Genomic DNA, 23,528 nt, shown 5'->3' with positions numbered 1-23,528 from the left:
ATGAGAGCACACGCGCACAGGGAGGGGATCATCACACACCGGGGCCTGTCAGGGGGTGGGGGGCTAGGGGAGGGATAGCATTAGGAAAAATACCTAATGTAGATGACAGGTTAGTGGGTGCAGCAAACCACCATGGCACATGTATACCTATGTAACAAACCTGAACGTTCTGCACATGTACCCCAGAACTTAAAGTAGAATAAAAAAAATTTTTTTTTCTTTTGCATTGACCTCAGTGAATCTGATGACTATGTGCCTTGGGGATGGTCATCTTGTATAGTGTCTAGTCAAGGTTCTCTGTATTTACTGGATTTGCACATCAATCTCTTTAGCAAGATTAGCAAAATTTTCATGAACTATATCCTCAAATATGTTTTTCAAGTTGCTTATTCTCTCTCCTTCTCTATCAGGTATGCCAATGAGTTATAGATTTTGGTCTTTTTACATAATCCCGTATTTCTCAGGGGTTTTGTTTGTTTTTATAAATTCTTTTTTCTTATTTTTGTCTGACCAAGTTGGTTCAATGAACTGGTCTTTGAGCTCTGAGATTCTTTCCTTAGCGTGTTCTATTCTGCTGTAAATACTTCCAATTGTATTATGAAATTCTAGTAGTGAATTTTCAGCTCTAGAAGTTCAGTTTGGCTCTTTCTTTTTTTTTGTCAAATTATCTTTTTTTTTAATTATTATTTTTTTATTTATTGTTATTATTATACTTTAAGTTCTAGGGTACATGTGCATAATGTGCAGGTTTGTTACATATGTCTACTTGTGCCATGTTGCTGTGCTGCACCCATCAACTCGTCAGCACCCATCAACTCGTCATTTACATCAGGTATAACTCCCAATGCCATCCCTCCCCTCTCCCCCCTCCCCATGATAGGCCCCGGTGTGTGATGTTCCCCTTCCCGAGTCCAAGTGATCTCATTGTTCAGTTCCCACCTATGAGTGAGAACATGCGGTGTTTGGTTTTCTGTTCTTGTGATAGTTTGCTAAGAATGATGGTTTCCAGCTGCATCCATGTCCCTACAAAGGACACAAACTCATCCTTTTTGATGGCTGCATAGTATTCCATGGTGTATATGTGCCACATTTTCTTAATCCAGTCTGTCACTGATGGACATTTGGGTTGATTCCAAGTCTTTGCTATTGTGAATAGAGCCGCAATAAACATACGTGTGCATGTGTCTTTATAGCAGCATGATTTATAATCCAGCAAATGTACAAGAACAGAAATTATAACAAACTGTCTCTCAGACCACAGTGCAATCAAACTAGAACTCAGGACTAAGAAACTCAATCAAAACCGCTCAACTACATGGAAACTGAACAACCTGCTCCTGAATGACTACTGGGTACATCACGAAATGAAGGCAGAAATAAAGATATTCTTTGAAACCAATGAGAACAAAGATACAACATACCAGAATCTCTGGGACACATTTAAAGCAGTGTGTAGAGGGAAATTTATAGCACTAAATGCCCACAAGAGAAAGCTGGAAAGATCTAAAATTGACACTCTAACATCACAATTAAAAGAACTAGAGAAGCAAGAGCAAACACATTCGAAAGCTAGCAGAAGGCAAGAAATAACTAAGATCAGAGCAGAACTGAAGGAGATAGAGACACAAAAAATCCTCCAAAAAATCAATGAATCCAGGAGTTGGTTTTTTGAAAAGATCAACAAAATTGACAGACCACTAGCAAGACTAATAAAGAAGAAAAGAGAGAAGAATCAAATAGATGCAATAAAAAATGATAAAGGGGATATCACCACCGACCCCACAGAAATACAAACTACCATCAGAGAATACTATAAACACCTCTACGCAAATAAACTAGAAAATCTAGAAGAGATGGATAATTTCCTGGACACTTACACTCTTCCAAGACTAAACCAGGAAGAAGTTGAATCCCTGAATAGACCAATAGCAGGCTCTGAAATTGAGGCAATAATTAATAGCCTACCAACCAAAAAAAGTCCAGGACCAGATGGATTCACAGCTGAATTCTACCAGAGGTACAAGGAGGAGCTGGTACTATTCCTTCTGAAACTATTCCAATCAATAGAAAAAGAGGGAATCCTCCCTAACTCATTTTATGAGGCCAACATCATCCTGATACCAAAGCCTGGCAGAGACACAACAAAAAAAGAGAATTTTAGACCAATATCCCTGATGAACATCGATGCAAAAATCCTCAATAAAATACTGGCAAACCGGATTCAGCAGCACATCAAAAAGCTTATCCACCATGATCAAGTGGGCTTCATCCCTGGGATGCAAGGCTGGTTCAACATTGGCTCTTTCTTAAAATGACTATTTCTTCTTTCAGCCCTTGGATCATTTTACTGGATTCCTTGGATTTCTTGGATTGGATTTCAACTCTCTCCTGAATCTTGATGAGCTTTTTTGCCATTCAGATTCTGAGTTCTATGTGTGTCATTTCAGTTATTTCAGAATGGTTAGGAACCATTGTTGGGAGGCTCCAAATGAATAGACTCATTTGAAGGTAAGAAGATATATTAGTCTGTTCTCACATGGCTAATAAACACATACCTGAGACTAGGCAATTTATAAAGGAAAGAGGTTTAATTAACTCACAGTTCCATATGGCTGGAGAGGCCCCCACTATCATGGCAGAAGATGAATGAGGAGCAAAGTCATGTCTTACATGGCAGGAAGCAAAGAGAACATATGCAGAGAACTCCCTTTTATAAAACCATCAGGTCTCGTGAGACTTATTTATTATGACAAGAATAGCACAAGACCTGCCCCCATGATTCAATTACCTACCATCAGGTCCCTCCCACGACACGTGGGAATTATGGGAACTACAACTCAAGATGAAACTTGGGTGCGGACACAGCCAAACCATATCAGTGGACATTCTGGCTTTTAGAATTGACAGAGTTCTTGTGCTAATTCTTTCTAATCTGGGAAGGTTGGTGTTCCTTTAACTGTGGCGTAAGTTGGATATAGTCAGTTGGCTTCATTTCTGGATGCTTTCATGGGGGCAGGGCTCTGTATAGGATCTTTATGTGTGGTGAAGTCTTGCACTTGGTTTCACAAGTGTATATATAAGCAGGGTAATTTTTGGTCTTGTCATTTGCACTGCAGTTCAGTAGATGGCACAGAGAGTAATGGCTGGTAGCTAGGATAATACCCAGCCACAGAGCTCTTTGGTACTCTCATATTCCAGACATGCTCTGCAATGAGAGGTGGGGGGAGATTGCTCACTCACTAAGTACATTCCTGGGCTTTGGGGGAGCCCCCTCTGGTCACTGGCACCATGTGGCATTTCTTTTGTTAGGTGTTCCAGGCTGTGTGTGCTCTCCTGGGCAGAGGCCCTGGCACGAAGATAGGCTATACCTTTTCTGAACCAGCCCTGTAAAGGGAATCATGCCTCATTCCTGACTCAGCCCAGGGACTCATGCATCTTGCCCCTCTCAGTGCTCTGAGAGTGGAGACTCCTCCCCTACTTCAGTTCCAGCCAGAAATCTTGACTTGGTACTCCTAAGCTGTGCGCCCCAGCCCTGGGGATGCCAGGACATCCTGCAGCTCAGGGTCAGCCTTCAGCTGCACTGGAGAATGCAATGTGCTCCCAGGTCACTGGAAAATTACTCAGACGGAGTAGCACACTCAGGTTGGGCTATAGAGGCTGCAACATACACCCACCACTGTGAGGTGGCTAGTGGGGCATGGCTCCTGGAAGGAGCCACTGGGCAGAAGGGTTTGCAGAACAAATACACCCTGGTCCCACAGGGTCACTGGTCTTACTCTCTCCCTGGCTCGGCCATCAGCTGAAGCCAGTGCCTGCTGGAGGGTGATGGGGAGCCCAGAGGGATTGGAGCCTATGGCTATGCTTTGCTGGAGCTGCCCAGTGCACAAAAGCTGCTCCCAGGCTGTGTATCATCTGAAGTCTGTCACTGCTCCCTGGGGAGATCCCCCGCCAGTTCACATGTAAATAGGGGACACAAGGCCCCCTGTAACTAGGGTCACAGAGGTCCATGGTGAGAGTGAGCCATCTCTCAGTTCCCCTGCTCATCTATTTCCCAGGAGCCACTGGGTCTGGGAGCTAGCCCTGGTGTTCAGATACCTCAAACAGGGTTCCCAGCTTCCTCCTTCAGCATCTACTTCAGTGTCACCTCTTTATACACTCTTGACATTTTCTCTTCATAGATCTGACCAAACTATGCTGATTTACTCAATGATTTGTCCTCTCTAAGTGGGGGTGGTGCTTCTTGGCTGAGTCTATTAGAGAATCTTGTCCAAAAACCCAATTGCATATTCTTGAGCAGACTACTCAATCTCCCTATCCCTCGGTTTCCTCAACTTTAAATGAGGGAATAACCTATAAAATAATTATGAAGATTTAATAAATATTGGTAAATTGCCTAGCCTCTGGCATATAAGTAGCACATTATAAGTGGTTATTACATAAAATATGCACAATTATTACTCATACTTCAAATTCAGTATAAGAAGTTTCAAAAAGCTGAGAAATGAGGATCTCTAATCAAATAACTTTCAGAGACAGCAATCAGAATTTTAACCACAATGCCTCTTTGCTTAACCATCATATAATTCCCTCTCCTAACAAAGATAGTTCACCAATGGTAATAACATAGGTGACTATGGGCTTGGGTCTGATATTTAATTTGCCCAGAAATAATTTAGTATGCTGTACAAACTACATAGAATAATTTTAAAGTTCATCAGAAAAAAAAAATAATCTAGAATGGTTATAATTATTGTAACTATTCAAATTTTTATATTGAAATGATTCTATATACATAGGAAATTACAAAATAATGTACAGAGAAGCCCTGTGTAAGCATAACTCAACATCTTTCTATGAGAACATCTTGAATAACAGTACAGTTCTATCAAAACCAAAAAATTGGTATTGTTACCATCCACAAATTTTCTTCAAATTTTACACATTTTTAAAAGTCGTGTGTGTGTGTGTGTGTAGTTTTATGCAATTTTATCCCATATGTAGCTTTATGTAATGACCACCATAATGATCAGGAGAAATAACTGTCATCACCAGACGACTCTCTTTTGCTACATATTCACAGTCACACTGGCCTTCCTCCACTCTTAATCTCTGGTCTTCCTCCACTCTTAATCTCTGGTTTCAATCACTAATCTCGTCTCCATCCATATAATTGTGTTATTTAAAAATGCTATATTAATGGAAGTGTGGAAATAAATGGAAATCAATCTTTTTAGATAGATTTTTTTCACTCAGTACATCCCTGGAGAACCATCTTTGTATATATCAATAATTTCTTCCTTTCTATCGCTAACATTCCATGGTATGAATGTGCCAAAACTTGTTTATTCATTCAGTGAAAGACTTTGGGGTTGTTTCTCGGTTTTAGTTATTATGAATAAAGCTTCTATAAACACACATATACAGATTTTTCATGAACATAGGTTTTCATTTTCTCTGGGATAAATGCTCACTAGTGTGATTGCTGGTCCTTATGATATATACATGTTTAAAAAGGAAATGCCAATTGTTTTTCAGAGCAGTTACCATTTTACATTCTCACCAGCAATGACTGAGTAATCTAGGTTCTTTGTCTCCTTGCCAGTATTCCTTGTATGCCAGCACTGAGAAACCTTATTCACGTGAATAGATAGATTGGAATAAAAGGACTTTTTATTTAAAAAAAAAAATAAAAGTTTTACACGATTTTTCTAAGACTTGTCTGAGGATCATTAATGTGTCTTTATCACTTAAAGACACTTTGTTTAACCCAAATATACAGGAAACATTGAGAAAAATAAGAATACACCAACCTGCTTGACTGTCCTCCTTAGAAGCTCACGTAAACAGTGATCTCCTTTAACTGGGCATTGGTCCTGTCCAGTGATGGCTGTAGGTAGGCACCATGCCCATGCCTTCAGTATTCTGATAGCTGCTGGCTCTAGGGTTAATTGTAGGGATGAGATTATGCCATTTTTTGATAACCCCATGGGACATCCCAGCTCTCAGTCCTGGATGCTCAGAGAATGTCATATCTCCTTGTAAGATGACACGATTACCATTTTTCATTTTAGCCATTCTGATAGATGTGTACTGATGTCTCATTGTTAGTTTAATTTATATTTCTCTAACAGCTAATGTTGAATAACTTTTCATGTGATTATTACCTGTTTTCTGTATGTAAACCCTCTTTGGAGAATGTTCACATTTTGTCCATTTTTAACTTGGATTGTTTATTTTTACTGTTGCATTTGATAGCTCTTGATAATGTCTAGATACAAGTCATTTGTTGGATATTGGATACTAATATTTTATCTAAACCTTTAAATTGCTTTTTCATTCTATTAACAGGATCTCTTACAGAGTAAGATTTTTAATTTTGAAGAGATCCAATTCAGTGACTTTTTCTTTTATAAATCTTTTCTATTCTGTTTTAGTGTCAACTCTAAGACCTCTTTACCTATTCTTAGTTCATCCCAAAGATTTTTTTCACATATTTTTTCTAAATTTACTAAATTTTTACATGTTACACTTGAGTATGTGATCCCTTTTGAATTAATTTTTATGTAAGATGTGAGATTTAGATTAAGGTTCATTTCCTTTGCTTATGGATGTCCAATTTCTTGAGTACTATTTATTGAAAAGGTTACACTTCCTCCTTTCAATTGCTTCATAGACTATCAAAAATCATTTGAGCATATTTGTGTAGGTATGTTTTGGAGTCCTCTGTTCTGTTCCACTGACCTATGGGTCTATCCTTCCACCAGTAACATCCTGTCATTATTACTGTAGCTATATAATAATCCTTAACATCAGGAAGAATAATTTCTCCCACTTTAGTAATTTCTCTCAAAACTCATTTTGCTATCTATTATTTTTAACAATGGCTAATGAGGAAATATCAGCTATAATATAATAATACATCTTAAACTCTAAAAATAAAATTAGCATGATAGCTGCCAAGAATGGATAGACCAAAATAATGGAACAGAATTACAGTTCAGAATAGACAGTGAAGATGAGAAAAAAGTGTTATGTATATAAATTTAACAAATTATAGCCAGGCACACTGGCTCATGTCTATAATCACAGTACTTTGGGAGGCCAAGGCTGGAGGATCACTTGAGGCCAGGAGTTCAAGACTGGACTGGGCAACATTGTGAGACCCTCATCTCTACAAAAATATTTTTAAAATCATCTGAGCATGGTGGCATGTGCCTGTAGTTCAAGGCAGTAAGCTATGATCATGCCACTGCACTCCAGTGTGGGTGACAGAGCAAAATCCTGTCTCAAAAAAGAAAAAAAAAAAGAAAAAAGAAAAACAGTAAAGAAAGTATCATAAAGAAGAGAGATACTTATTTCAAGATTATTATCATCCTTGGAATTATTTTTATTTTCATGCTGAATTTCTTTTCTTTTCATATTACCATTAAAATGACCAAAGAAACAAAAATTAGGAGAAATGTACATAAGCACAATGACACATATAAAACAGAAATTTTGAGAGATTTCATGTAGATGGAATCAAATAAATGGAAATACCTTTGAGTGTCCCTAGGAAAGACCTTCATAAGAATTAAGCATCCTAAACATCCACCACCTAATTTCTGATCTCTGAGCATCCGGGACTGAAAGTTGGGATGTCCCGTGGGGTTATCACAAAATGGGACAACCTCATCCCTACAATTAACCCAGGAGCCAGCGGCTATCAGAATACTGAAGGCGTGGGCATGGTGACTACCTACCGCCATCACTGGACAGGACCAATGGCCAGTTAAAGGAGATCACTGTTTAAGTGAGCTTCTAAGGAGGACAGTCAAGCAGGTTGGGGTATTCTTATTTTTCTCAACGTTTCATGTGTATTTGGGTTAAACAAGGTGTTTTTAAGTGATAAAGACACATTAATGATCTTTAGACAAGTCTTACAAAAAATTGTGTAAAACTTCTATTTTTAAAAAATAAAAAGTCCTTTTATTCCAGTCTATTCATGTGAAGATTTCTCAGTGCTGACATGTGTCTATTTTAAGAAAATTAAAATAGAGTCGAGGGTTGAGATTTTTGCAAACTTATATTCTATATGCCTAACACTTGGTTCTTATAGATTTTCAATAAATGTCTGGCGAATCAGTTGACTAAATTTATTCATGGATACATGTTTCAATCCTAAAATGTTAAAAAGTACTCCACTGAGTCATTAAGAGGTGGATTTTAATACAATTTACCTTTCTATGTTTAATAATTTATTTCCATGGTTTTGGTCAGTTTTGTACCTATAATAATTCTAAAGATAATTCAATGCAGAAGAAATGTTTTAACACAGAGGCTTATGATCACAGAAATTTTTTAAAATGAAAGTGATCAGTAAAGTATTTTCAGAAATAAAGATGAATTACATTGCACCTAAAATTTTGAATGAAAAAAATGCCAGTGAAAATGTGCATTCACAGCCATAAAATTAAAAAAAAAAAAAAAAACTTGCATACAGTGAAGGGAACAATAGGGGGCAAGGTGGAGATGGTTAATGGGTACAAAAAAAAATAAAAAGAATGAATAAGACCTACTTATTAATAGCACAATTATAATCAGTAGTAACTTAATTTTGTATTTTACAGTAACTTCAATAATGTAACTGGATTGTTTTAAATGTAAAGGATAAATGCCTGGGAGGATGGACACCCCATTCTTCATGGCATGATTATTATACATTGCATGCCTGTATCAGAATATTTCATGTACCCCATAAATGCATACACTTACTATTTATCTCATGTACCCCATAAATATATACACTTACTACATACCCACAAAAATTTTAAATTTTTCTTTGAAAAAGAAGAGAACAATAGAAGCTGGGGCCTCCTGGAGGGTGGAGGGTGAGAAGAAAGTGAGGATTGAAAAATTACCTATTGAGGGCTGGGCGCGGTGGCTCCTGCCCGTAATCCCAGCACTTTGGGAGGCCGAGGCGGGCGGATCATGAGGTGAGAAGATCAAGACCATCCTGGTTAACATGGTGAAAACCAGTATCTACTGAAAATACAAAAAATTAGCCGGGCATGGTGGTTACTGCCTGTAGTCCCAGCTACTCGGGAGGCTGAGGCAGGAGAATGGCGTGAACCAGGGAGGTGAGCTTGCAGTGAGGCCGAGATCATGCCACCGCACTTACCAGAGCGAGACTCCGTCAAAAAAAAAAAAAAAAAAAAAAAAGAAAAAAAAAGAAAAAGAGAAATTACCTATTGAGTACTAGGCTAATTACCTTGGTAACAAAATAATCTGTACACCAAACCCCTGTGACATGCAATTTACCCATATAACACACCCACACATGTACCCCCTGAACCTAAAATATAAGCTGGAAGAAAAAAAAAAGGAAAATGTGCATTCACAGAGAAAAGAAAATATGACAGTATCGAATCCATAGAGTATTTATATTTTATTCTATATACTTATAAAAGTAATATCATAGTTTATTGCAAACACTCATATTTACTATGTGAAAAATGACATTTTTGCAACTGTAGGCATACCTTGGTGATATTGCAGGTTCAGTTCCAGACCACCAAAATAAAGCAAATATTGCAATAAAGCGAGTCACACAGATTTTTTTTGTTTCCCAGTGCATATAAGTTATGTTTACACTCAACTCTATGCACATAAAGAAGAAAATCTGGAGGAAATGGCTAAATTCCTGGAAACATACAATCTCCCAGGATTGAACCAGGAAGGGGCAGAAACGCTTCCTAGACAAATATCAAGCTCTGAAGTTGAATTAGTATTAAAAAACTTACCAACCAACATAAAAGCCCTAGACCAGATGGATTCACAGCTGAATTCTACCAGATGTACAAAGAATAACTGGTACCAATCCTGCTGAAACCATGCCAAAAAATCAAGGAGAAAGGGCTCCTTCCTAACTCATTCTATGAAGCCAGCATCAGCCTGATACAAATATTCTGGCAGAGACACAGTGGAAAAGATAATTTCAGGCCAATATTCCCTATGAACATATTTGCAAAAATTCTCAACAAAACATTAGCAAACTGTATCCAGCAGCGCATAAGTAAGTTAATATACTACTATCAAGTCGTGTTCTCATCACCTCACAGTAGATGAAGGTGAGACCTTGTATCTCTTGCTTATTCTTCCCTCAACCCTTTACACACTGATTGCTTAAGAGAAGGTAGCAGAAATAATTTATTTGCACAGTGTCTGAATGTAGTAACAGTTCAATGAATATTAATGAGTAAAAGAAGATATTGGAGAAGGAACATATCAGAACAAAAATGATGACAGGAGGTGGCTCCTGAAGCATGTTGTGGCTGTGGCAGGTGATAAGCCTCGAGCATTTACATAAGGTTTTATGGCAAGTCTTAATGATGCCCCATCCTTGTTGTTGATCTTCCCTTCTGATTCCTCCAAGTGTTATGATTTCTTCACAGAAGAGTAGATGACTTGGGAGTCCTGGGAGAGACATACAGGAATAAGGAAAGAAGTGATCAAGAAAATAGATAGGGTGGAGGAAGGAAAGATGAAGAACTTCCAAGGAGTCTAGCTCACCTTGTTCTCCAGAAGTGTCCTGATGTTTGCTGTTAAGAAAAAAGTAATAGTTCTGAGCTCTTGCATTCTTACTTAGGCCTCACTCCCAGACTTTATGCCCCAGGGCATATAACTACTATGCTTAGTGTGTGGAATTCCATTTTCTCCTGTTCTGTAAAATCCTTTCTTAAAGTTGTTAATGCTGAAGTCCTTCTAAGACTCTATCCATCTTCCAAGCCCTCCACCAGCACTTACTAACGAAGTGCTTCTCTTCTCTAATGCAACTTTCCATAGGTCATTGTCTTTATACTTTTTTCCTCTTGACTTCTCTATTACAGCACTCTGTCAGGGCTGTTTCCTGTTGCTTCTTTATGTTCCTGAGATAACCAACCATGTGTGGTTCACCTCAGTACATAGAAGGAAATTGGAGTAGAATCATAGATAACAGAAGACAGACTCTGAATCATACAGTATTTTGAGTCTGGTTGCAGGAGCTGCTTAGTGATTTCTGCTTCTTTTCCCCTTTTTCCAGGTATGCACAGTGGGATGACATCCCCTTCCTTCCCCTGAAGATTTACAGCCAGAAGCTTGGAAAATGACTGCACTTTTTGATTCTGCTAGGCTGGTCAGACACAGAAAAAGAATGCTAGAGTAATCAACTCCCTATAGGAAGTTGAAGTGGCACAAATCTAAGCAAGGCAGGCAGAGGACCCAGCTTCAGAGGCTCAGAGGAGAGTAGCTAAATGACTACTGACCAGGAAATCAGCCAAGCTGTCAAGAGCCACTGGCTCCATCAGAGGCAACCAGGAGCACAGAACAAAGGATAGCTTTTAGGGTTGTTGGTATAAGGGTTATAGTTTTAAGGGCACTGGAGCAGAAGCTTAAAGGACACTCCTCTGCACTGCTGCAGAACTCAGCAGTTCCTGCAAAACTACATGTCGAAGTGAAAATTCTCTAGGTCATGTTGATTTATTCAGTTATTCCTCCCATCCCATATGAAGACTGCAGATCCTTCAAAGGAGACACTTTAATGACCCTGTTCACCTGAGAGAATTCCTCTTGGACTTTAGACATGCTCACTCTTGCCTGACTTCCTTCTTTTGCCTTGAATCTTAGATTCTCCCTGACTATCTAACGCCATTCAAATGAAGACTTATTATACCATCTCCCTATTTTTTTTTAAGTTTGGTTTCTTCATAAGAGCCTACCTCCAGGTGTCTCTTGCTCCCTCCTGGATCAAAGATTTCCTATCAAGGGCAAGCAATGTATTAAAGCCTCTATTGCTGGCCGGGTGCAGCGGCTCACACCTGTAATCCCAGCATTTTGGGAGGCTGAGGCAGGTGGATCACTTGAGGTCAAGAGTTTGAGTCCAGCCTGGCCAACATGGTAAAACTCGGTCTCTACTAAAAAGTACAAAAATTAGCTGGGCATGGTGGCACATGCCTGTCATCCCAGTTACTCAAGAGTCTGAGACAGGAAAATCAAGCGATTTTCCTGTCTCAGCTCACAGGAGGAGATTGCAGTGAGCTGACATTGCACCACTGCTCTCCAGCCTGGGCAACAGAGCAAGACTCCTTCTAAAAAATAGATAGATAAATAAATAAATAAATAGATAGATAGATAGATAAATAAATAAAGCTTCTATTGCATACAATGCATCACTTTCCTGTGAATATGCATCTGACAAGAACCACTTTGCAGTTTCTCACCTGAGCTTTCTGGCTGCTGGATGCTCCAGACCTGAGAATAAACCACATCCATATCTACAGAGCCCACTGCAGGGAGAAGACAAGAGTTCACAGATGTTAGTGGCCAAGGGTTCACTTCACACACATCTTCCCCGTCCCTGGCTTAATGATTATATCCTTCCTCCCAACCCAACATGATGCTGAGAGAGTCATTTATTTATTGGGAATGGCTGGGCCTCAGGGGTTGAGGTGCCTAGACCACCTAATGGTCTCTACTCCTGTCTCCTCTTTCTTTTCTGCCTCAGCCTCAGAGCCCCTCCCAGTGGAGACACTCACCATTGACATACACTGGCTGCAGCTCCTCCGTTTTTGGGATTGGGCTTGAATAGGTGAACTCCTGAGGATTCAGCCTGCAATCACCTCTGTGAGAAAGTGAATTAACTGCATGATAGTCCCCAGGGCAGTGAGTGAGAACAGAAGAGAGACTGGCTGAGGAGAGAGCAGGTAAAAGCCCTGCAGTCATGGCTCTCTGCTTGGGTGATTTTATGGCCCTTTGTATAGACTGTCTACTTGGATATGGCCAAAATGTTCTGTTCCTTATCTTTGGCTTTTTCAAAAGTTATAAATAAGACAATGATATTGCTCCAGAATCTTTTTTTTTTCTTATAAACTGTCATAAAACTTTGCCTGCCTTTTTCTCATTACTTTATCTCTCTCACTCCTTCTTGTACTCTGGACATATACTATATACCTATAGCACAGTATGTCCCTTGAGGAAATACACATTTTGTGTGTATGTTCATTCCTCTAAATAGCTAACAAAAACTTACTTATACATTAAAGATATTCAATAAACTTGAATATATGAATTTATGTATTAATTTAAATGTATGTAATCCTATACAAGATAACACCTAGGGTCATGTGGACCACCTTAAGACAGTGCCTTGGTGGCATAAATGTAATGCAGTAGAGACAAGAGTAAGTATTATAGAAAGATATCGTGTTAATTACATAGCCTCAATCTCAACATACAAGCAGAGTACAGTAGGTATTTAAAACTGAATGAAGGAGACCTCTAGAATTAAAATTTTTACTAGGAAGGGTTCTCACCTAGGTTCATTAGTGGCAGAACTTTCTCCTGAAATGCAAATAAAACAAAATTCATTTCAGAGAAGGAAGCTTTATCTCTTAAAATTTTGACATGATTTAACTACATATAATCGGCTGGTAAGACATAGGATATAGAAGAGTAATCCAACTGTATTTCATCTAAATGGCTGCTTATATATTCCAACACAACTAGTTGTCAGTAAAATAATTCATTCTTTTTTTCCCACTGATTTAAAATGCCACTTGAAATGGCAAACCTTGCATGCACTGGTAACTGTTTCTTGATTTTCTATTCTGTTCTATTGTCTCTTTGGCTATTCATGTACCAGTACAATGTTGTTTTAACTATCATAATGTAAAACATATTTTAACCGTTGATGACTGATTTTATTTTATTGCTCTTCTGTATTAGATTTTATGCAGCCATGCTTAATATTTAAACGTTTGATATTTGCAATACCTAGTCTGTAGGAGTGACCTTGGGGCTAGGCTGGATATTGACATTTGTAAGGCAAACTAGGCCATCTCTTGTACCTGTTGCTTTGTGGGGAGATGTAAAACAAGAAACACAGCATATTAGCATAGATGTATCAGCTGTGTCTTTAGAGAGAATCCTCATAGTGATCCAGGAGATATTTTCTAGTCTTCCAGTTAATACCTCAGAAACAATGCCACATAGATGTGTATAGGGGCCACCCTGGCTCAAAAGCTTTATGCTTGGTAGAAATCAGTATCACTTGTAACACCCGTGAGGGTATGTGTGTAGCTTCCAGAGGTCACCACTACAAGAGACATGCTAAATTCCAAGGGTTACATTGCACTTGGGGATACCCCAGCTATGCTTCCCATCAGGCTTATATAATCCTAGTCAAAGTCCTCCCAGTTTAGATGCAGTTTGCCAATCACGGAAAATACTGCTAGTAGCTCAGTCAATATTTCAGCTTTGTTAGGCTTTACAGAAAATAGTGCTAGAAAATTAACTTTGATTTAGTTTGCCAAGGAGAAGGTAAAACTTCTTTATAATTAGCTTGTTTAGTCTTCAAGGAAAGGCATGACCTCAGAATTGTCTACCAAGCCAAACCGTCGTTAAAGCATAAGTTGGGGGAGTTGGTCATATTCAAACATATATTAAATAAATGTATATGTTTCCAACAATTCCTTCTTGAAGAAATTATTTTAAAATGGACTTCAAAAATAGTTCTACTATCTAAGCACTTTTGAATAATAACAGAATCTGGTGATACATTGGTTCACAAAGAAAACCTCCAAAATATTCCAAAAATAGGCATGGTACACATAATATTCTTTAATCATAATGGAACTGGTAATTCATAACAAAACTTGAAAAAAATTGACACATGTCTATAATTTATCAATTTAAAGGAAGCAAATCTTAAGCAACTGAATACATATACAAATACATAAGAAAAAAAGAAGACTATCCAATTTGTTCAAAAGAATAAAACTAACAAAAATAGAAGGCAATAACTAACAAAGATAAAAGCAGAATTCTAGAATTAGAAAGAAATATTGGTAGATAAAATAATAATTCTAAGAGTTTTACCATACAGGAGATAGAGGTACTATCTTTCTAGATGATTACATTTCAAAGGGACGGCTCCCAAGTCTTAGAGAGAGACATTTCTGGGTTGTAAAACTGGCAAGAGGCTAAGAGAAGATTTATATCTCAATGAGGCAGAGAAAGAATTTACAATTGCAAGTTCTCTAAAGCAAATGCTCTAAGAAAAGGGAGATGAGGGGCCTATAGTCAATTTGAGGACAATATTAAGGCCAGCTTGGTGTGGGGAGGAGAGCCCTGTGTAGACACATGCCTGAGGAATCTTAAGGAGCAAACTTTCTCTTGAAAAGCAGATAAAGGAACATTTATTTCAGGGGAGATATGGTCATCTGCCAGAGGCAGGAGCTGCATATTTACAGGTGGGTGCAATGGTGTGTGAGTGTTTCTTGTGGATGGACCTGAGCCCTGTGGAAGAGAGGCATAGCTTGAAGCCATTTCAAAATCTGGCCAAGAGGACTTCCTGAAGAGGTATGGGGTTCCAAAATAAGGGTGGAGGGGAAGGGAAAGAAGGCTTTAGATTCTTAGAAACTGAAGAGAGATGTTAAGTGCTCAGCTGGAGAAAAATGAATCACCTGCATCACAAGATGCAGGCAGGTAATGTTAATAGTTGGGGGGCTCTGGAGAATTCAGAGACACACCCCCAAAATAGGAGCTGATTTTCTCAACCCAACAAACCTGGAAAGTCAGCTTTTTTGGAGCCAGGAAATCAATGCCAACCATGGGGGCTTCAAAAACAGAAGCAACTCAAGGAAAGAGAGAAACATCTGGCCAGAACCCTTTCTGTATTGCAGAAGGCTGGCCTGAAGAGGGTCTGAGATGAGTGGGTGGGAGGTGAGTGCTTTAACTTTGAGATTCAGAAAGCTGATTAATGAACGAGCACTCTATGGAGAAACTATGTTTTTATTGTTGTTTGCCTAAAATTATATAGGAGTGATATGGTGTGGCTGTGTCCCCACCCAAATCTCATCTGGAATTCCCACATGTTGTGGGAGGGGCCCAGCGGGAGGTAATTGAATCATGGGAGCAAGTCTTTCCCGTGCTGTTCTCATGATAGTCAGTAAGACTCACAAGATCTGATGGTTTTAAAAAGAGGAATTTCCCTGCACAATTATCTCTTTGCCTGCCGCCATCCACATAAGATATGACTTGCTCCTCCTCGTTTTCTGCCATGACTGTGAGGTTTCCACAGTCAGGTGGAACTATAAGTCCAATTAAAACTCTTTCTTTTGTAAATTGCCCAGTCTCAGGTATGTCTTTATTAGCAGCATGAAAACCGACTAATACAAGGAGTAAGTGGATAGAGTATGGGCCTGCCTGTGATTTCTACCAGAGTCAGGGAAAATATAATCCTCCAAGAGTGAGTATGAATGGGCAGTGGAAAAGGAAGATAAAAAATTAAGTTTTATGGTTGCACTCTAAGAGCACCCTTGTTCGATGAATCAGTTATCATGCCAAAAATTAATCAATATCTCAGGAGTAAACTTAGCAAGAAATGATGAAAGCCTATATAAGTAAAACTCTAAAACACTATGACTCAAAATTTACCAAAAGTAGACACACCCTTTGATAGAAAAATTTCTCATTATAAAGCTGTCAATTCTTCCTTAATTAATCTCAAAATTTAAGAGAATCCTAACAAAAATACTTTATTGAGAGACACTGATTATATTGTTTGTGGGGAAAAACAAATAAGCAATAATATCCAGAAAAATTCTGTAAGAATAACATAGTCATGATGGGAACAACCTTAATGGAAGAAAAAAATGTATTGTTATAAAGCAAAGGCATACAAGTCACATACACAAACACATGTATGCACATACTGATATACACACAAACAGAATAGGGCTTCAAAGTTAGATCTGAATACTATCAGATACTTAGTATAGCTGAACTGCTTTTATCCATAACATTTCTGTCGCCGTGTGTGTGGGGTTTTTCTTCCCCATACCAGCCAATTTTCCAACTCTTAGGACACTAATTACAATTAAGCTCAGTTCTGACACTACTCAGAGTTAGTGCAGACCCCACAGGTAAAGGGGCGTGTCCTGCAAAACTGCCCCCCACTCCAGATGCCAATAATATGTCATGGGCCTCATATCCTTCTGACCAAATGGCTATAAATTGGGGGTTCCCAGGACTTCTTCCTCAGTTTCAATAATTTGCTATATAGAACTCGAAGAAACACTTCAGTTACTCTTACTGGTTTATTACAAAGGATATTATAAAAGATACAAATATACAACCAAATGAAAGACATTAGCTAAGACAATGTCTGGAAGTGTACTGGAGTTTCTGTTCCCAAGGGAATGGGGTGCTCTACCCTCCCAGTACATTGATGTATTCACCAACTGGCAAGTTCCCCAAGTCCCATTGTTTAGGATTTTTATAGCTGTCCAGTTACATAGGTATGATTGATTAAATCATTGGCAATTGGTGGTTAGATGAATCTTCAGTCACTCTCCTGTCCTCAGAGGTCCAGGGGTGGGGTTTGAAGTTCCAACCCTCTAATCACAAGGTTGGTGTTTCTGAAAACCAGCTCTCATATTGAAGCTATCCAGGAGACCCCCTGTTGAGGGTCATCTCATTAGCATACCAAAGACACTCAACACTCAAAGAATTCTTAGAGTTTTAGGAGCTCAGCGGTCAGGAACTAGGGACAAAGACCAAATATATTAAATAATTTCTTCTTATATCACAATACCATAGGATATTATAAAGGCATCACTTTCCTTAAAAAAAAAAAAGATAATTAAATAAATCGCACAGAAATAATGAAATAGCTATCTGAAAAAAAGGATTAGATTCTAGTTCAATACTTATTAAAAAAGATTTCCGGATGTGTCACAGGTATTTGAACCAGAGCAACTCCATCTTGAATAGGAGTTGGGTAAAATGAGGCTGAAACCTACTGGGCCCCGTTCCCAGACAGTTAGGCATTCTAAGTCACAGGATGAAATAGTAGGTTGGTACAAGATACAGGTCATAAAGACCTTGCTGATCAAACTGGTTGCCATAAAGAAACCAGCAGAAGCCCACCAAAACCAAGATAGAAGCAAGAATGACCTCTAGTTGCCCTCACTGCTACAATCCCACCAGTGGCATGATGGTTTACAAATGCCATGGCAATATCAGGAAGTTATCCAATATGGTCTAAAAAGGGGAGGCATGAATAATCCACCCCTTGTTTAGCATATCATCAAGAAATAACCATAAAAATGGGCAATCAGCAACCCTTAGGGCTATTCTCCCCATGGAATAGTCATTCTTTTATTCCTTTACTTTCTTAATAAACTTGCTTTCACTGTACTGTATGAACTCGCCCTGAATTCTTTCTTACTTAAGATTCAAGAATCCTTTCTTGGGGTCTGGATCCAGACCCCTTTCCAGTAACAGACGGATCACAAATTTAAGCATAAATATAAAATGACATAATTCTAGAAGAAAATATGGGCCTGGCACAGTAGCTCACACCTGTAATCCCAGTACTTAGAGAGACCAAGACTGGTAGATCACTTGAGCTCAAGAGTTCAAGACCAGCCTGGGCAACATAGAGAAATCCCATCTCTACAAAAAATACAAAAATTAGCCAGTCACTGTGGTGCAAGCCTGTGGTCCTAGCTACTCAGGAGGCTGAGGTGGGAGTATCACTTGAGTCCAGCAGGTTGAGGTTTCAGTGATCCGAGATTGCACCATTGCACTCTAGCCTGGGTGACAGAGTGAGACCCTGTCTCAAAAAAAAAAAAAAAAAAAAAAAAGAAAAAGAAAAAAAACAAACGGAGAACATTTTTATCATCTAAGAATGGGGAAGGCCTTCCAAAATAAGTTACCAAACCCAGAACTCATAAAAGAAGATATTGATAAATTAGACCGCATAAAAATAATTATTTTTATAGTAAGAATTTCAATATGAAAGGCAATGCAAAGTGCAGACTGCAGACCCTTTTCACTATTCATACCTCAGACAAAGAGCTAATATATTTAATATAAAAATATCATCTACAAATCCCTAAGAATGAGATTAAAAACCCAACGCAAAATGATGAAACTATGGGAACAAAGAGCTCACCACAAACAGAAACATAAATAAAAACTACAGGGCATTAATGTTTCTCAATTGAGAAACAGGCAAAAAGTCAAAACTTACAACACTGTGTGGCTAGTGTGTCATAAACAAGCATGTTTATGACATGTCCTTATGAGAGTATAATTTAGTACAACTATGAGTAACCCTTGACAATATCTATCAAATTAGAAAGGTATCTAATTTGAATCTAGAAATTTTATTTATAGGAATTAATTCTACAAGCATACTGTACATGCAAGAAATGACATCTAAAAGAAAAATTATTGTAGCATTGTGTGTCATGGAAAACAACTTGAGATCATCTAAATCTCCGTCAATAATGAATCATTAACATTAAGATAACTGTTGCAAATCCGTGAATAGAATGCTTTGCAACCATTAAAAAGATATTACACTTCTATATATATTTATATCAAACAATTCTCAAATAATATTCATAGAAAAGTGAAGTGTAGCATATATTATGTTATTATTTGTATGAAAATAAAGAATATGTATGTATACAAAGACATCAAGTAAGTCTAAAATATCTCTGGAAAAATAAATGAGATATTGCTAATAGTGGGAGCCTCTGAGGAAGGGAACCAAGAGGTCCAGGAATAGGTGTGAGAGAAAGGATTACTTTTTACTGTCATATTCTCTGATATTGTTTGAATGTTTTACCAGATGTATTTGTAACGTATTTATTCAGTTATTTATTTTAAAGAAGAAATAAAATATATTGGGCCACTCTGAAAGGGACTATATTGATGGTTTATTTTAGGTTGACATAGAGGTATCATGGTCCTCATGATAAGAGATTAGCCAATGAAAGAAAGCATTACTTTCATTAGGCAAGAGCCACTGCCTTGTCCTTATATATCTATGCTGTGCAAGGCTCAAAAGTTAATGATTTAGGGTATGGCTAATGATTTAGGGTATAGGCGTCCGAGGAACTTCATGGAAGGAAAAGGATACTCTGACTTTCTTTAGTTATTAAATCATCTTTTAATAAATTGAGGTGGTCCCAATTAAGTCATCTACTTGAAAGAAAAAATTGTCTTAAGTGAAACTCGCCATGAAATCAATTGCCAGTTTGGGATATCTGGCCAGGCATGGTGACTCATGCCTGTAATCCCAGTGCTTTGGGAGACCAAGGCAAGAAGATGGCTTGAGCCCAGGAGTTCAAGACTAGCCTCAGCAATATATAAAGTCATCTCCAGAAGTAATTAAAAAATTGGCAAGGCTGATGGTGCATTCCTGTGGTCCCATCTACTTGGGGAATTGAGCCAAGAGGATCACTTGAGCTTGGGACATCAAGGCTGCAGTGAGCCATGATCATACCACTGCACTCTGGCCTGAGTAGCAGAGTGACACTTTGTCTGAAAAAAAAAAAAAAAAAGGTTGGATATCTGAAGGTCAAAGCCATGAACTGAGATTGAAAACTTCTGAAGCAGCCTAATTTTGGAAGCAAATTTAGTAAACAATAATTTTGTGTGGTTATGTGCTTGTAAACTAAAAAGTAATAGGAAGATAGTATGTGAGGTAACACATATGTTAATTAGTTCAATCTAGCAATTCCACAATGTATACTTATTTGAAAATATCATGCTGTACATAAATATATACAATTTTTATCTGTCAGTTAAAAATTAATTAAATTTTTTTAAAAGTTACAAGAGTGGGAGTGCAGGTCAAAAACCATGTGGTAAATCCACGCAGTAAAGGCTCTCAATTTGTTCCTATCTTCTTGTACGCATTGTTTTGCAATGTGACTCTGTCATTTGTCAGCAAAGAGGTAGATAGTATTTCTCTACCACTTGCATTTGGTTATGACCATACGACTTACTTTTTGATCAATAAGACAGTAACAAAAGTGACAAATTAGGAGGCTTATATTAGTACTTGTCCTTGCTTGGGCACATTTATAGACTAAATGTTTGTGTCCTGCCCAAATTCCATATATGGAAGTACTAATGCCAAATGTGATTACAGTTGGAAATAGAACCTTTATAGAAGTAATTAATTTTAAGTGAGGTCATAAGGGTGGAGTCCTGATACAACAGGATTAGTATTCTTATAAGTAGGGATGGGTTGATGGGTACAGCAAACCACCATGGCACATGTATACCTATGTAACAAACCTGCACGTTCTGCACATGTACCCCAGAACTTAAAGTATAAGTTTAAAAAAAGAAGGGACAACAGAGAATTCGCTCTTTCTCTCTGCATGTACACAAAAAGAATTCATGTGAGCACATAGCAAGATGGTAGCTGCCCACAGCTAAGAGAAGAGGCTTCAGAATGAAACTTATCTTGCTGGCATCTTAATCTTAAACTTCTCAGCCTTTAGAATTGTAAGAAAATTAATTTTTGTTCTTTAAGCCACCCAATCTGTGGTATTTTGTTGTGCTATCCCAAGAAGACCAAAACAGACACCCTACACTGTCTTCACAGGAACGAACAACTATTCTCTTTTGTAAGTATAAAACAGTTGAAGATGGTCTTGGTGTATCATGGCGTAGATCTGAGGTAACTTTCTCATTTTGTGGGCGAGGAAACAGAGCAGAGTTGGTTACCCGCATAGAGGGTGGCTATATCACCCCTGAAAGAGCAGTGATGAGGCAGGAAGCTCTATAAAAGAATAAGGAACTGGGAAGATATTCTGGGAATAAAGTAGCAGAGAGGGGTGCAGAAGTGTAATATCACACTTAGATCATCTGTTTAAAAAATAAAACTTCCATTGAACTTGAGAATAGTGGCTTTCACAAAAGGGAAAAAAATACCTAGGAATACAACTAACCAACAAGGTGAAAGAACTCCACAGCAAGAATTACAAAACACTGCTGAAAGAAATCAGAGATGACACAAACAAATGAAAAAACATTCCGTGCTCATGGATAGGAACAATCAGTGTTGTTAAGATGGCCACACTCTTCAAAGCTATTTACAGATTCAAGGCTATTCCTAGCAAATTACCAATTACATTGTTTATAAAATTAGGGGAAAAAAATCTAAAATTCATTTGGAACCAAAAAAGAGCCCAAATAGCCAAAGCAGTCCCAAGCAAAAAAAAAAAAAAAAAAAAGAAAGAAAGAAAAGAAAAAAGAAAAAAGCTAGAGGGATAACACTATACAACTTCAAACTCTATCACAAGGCTACAGTAACCAAAACAGCATGGTACTGCTACAAAAACAGATACACAGACCAATGGAACATATTAGAGAACACAGAAATAAAGCCATTCAACTACAACCATCTGATCTTCTACAAAGCTGATAAACACAAGCAATGGGGAAACAACTCTCTATTTAATAAATGCTGATGGGATAACTGGTTAACCATATGAAGAATATTGAAACTGGACCACCACCTTTCACTGTATACAAAAATCAACTCAAGATGGATCAAATTCTTAAATGTAAAACCTAAAACTATAAAGATTTGATATGGTTTGGCTGTGTCCCCACCCAAATCTCATCTTGAATTGTAGTTCCCACAATCCCAACGTGTTGTGGGAGGGACCCAGTGGGAGGTAATCGAATCATGGAGCTGGTTACCCCCATGCTGTTCTCGTGATAGTGAGTTAGTTCTCATAAGATCTGATGGTTTTAAAAAGGGCTTTTACCCCTTTGCTTGGCACTTCTCTCTCCTGCCACCCTGTGAAGAAGGACATGTTTGCTTCCCCTTCTGTCATGATTGTAAGTTTCCTGAGGCCTTCCCAGTCATGTGGAACTGTGAGTCAATTAAACCTCTTTCCTTTGTAAATTACCTAGTCTTGGGTATTTCTTTATAGCAGTGTGAGAAGAGACTAATACAAGACTCTAGAAGAAAACCTAGGAAATACCGTTCTGGACATTGGCCAAGATAAGACTTCATGATGAAGACTCCAAAAACAATTGCAATAAAAACAAAAAATTGACAAATAGGACCTAATTAAACTAAAGAGCTTCTTCACAGGAAAAGAAACTAACAGAGTAAATAAACAATCTGTAGAATGGAAGAAAATATTTGCAAACTGTGCATCCAACAAAGGTTTAATATCTAGAATCTACTAGGAACTCAAACAAATCAATAAGCGAAAACCGAACAACCCCGTTTAAAAATGGGCAAAGGACATGAACAGATACTTCTCCAAAAAAGACATATATGCAGCCAAAAATCATATGAAAAAATGTTCAATATCACTAATCATTAGGGAAATGTAAATCAAAACTCCAATGAGATACCATCTCACACCAGTCCGAATGGCTATTAAAAAGTCAAAAAATGAGATGCTGATGAAGTTGCAGAGAAAAGGGAACACTTAACACATTGTTGATGGCAATGTAAATTAGTTCAGCCACTGTGGAAAACAGTCTGGATATTTCTCAAAGAACTTAAAATGGAACTACCATTTGGCCAAGCAATTTCATTACTGGATATATTCCCAAAGGAATATAAATCGTTCTACTGTAAAGACACATGCATGCATATGTCCATTGTAGCATTATTCACAATAGTAAAGACATGGAGTCAACCTAGATGCCCATCAATAGTATACCAGATAAAG

At 38.0% G+C, this 23,528-nt stretch overlaps 1 protein-coding gene across 4 annotated transcripts in view; it reads right to left on the bottom strand.

The window, feature by feature from the left end:
- Positions 1–10,177: 10,177 nt before the first annotated feature.
- The window catches only part of FCRL2 (Fc receptor like 2), a 29,185-nt gene continuing 15,834 nt past the window's right edge, over positions 10,178–23,528 (bottom strand). For 3 of the 4 annotated variants that reach the window (XM_077941688.1, XM_077941699.1, XM_077941689.1), the window contains 5 exons: positions 13,333–13,359; positions 12,555–12,674; positions 12,240–12,305; positions 10,552–10,580; positions 10,178–10,455 (listed from right to left, as the gene is read on the bottom strand). In XM_077941688.1, the coding sequence (XP_077797814.1) occupies positions 10,417–10,455; positions 10,552–10,580; positions 12,240–12,305; positions 12,555–12,674; positions 13,333–13,359 (281 nt within the window). In that variant the 3' untranslated portion in view covers positions 10,178–10,416. Of the gene's footprint in view, positions 10,456–10,551; positions 10,581–12,239; positions 12,306–12,554; positions 12,675–13,331; positions 13,360–23,528 lie in introns of all 4 variants that reach the window. The other variant, XM_001116902.5, reaches the window with a different exon arrangement.

This window comes from Macaca mulatta, chromosome 1, assembly GCF_049350105.2.
Source record: "Macaca mulatta isolate MMU2019108-1 chromosome 1, T2T-MMU8v2.0, whole genome shotgun sequence".
Taxonomy (NCBI): Eukaryota; Metazoa; Chordata; class Mammalia; order Primates; family Cercopithecidae; genus Macaca; species Macaca mulatta.
The sequence above is the reverse complement of the archived record's forward strand: the minus strand, read 5'-3'. Positions and strand labels throughout refer to the sequence as shown.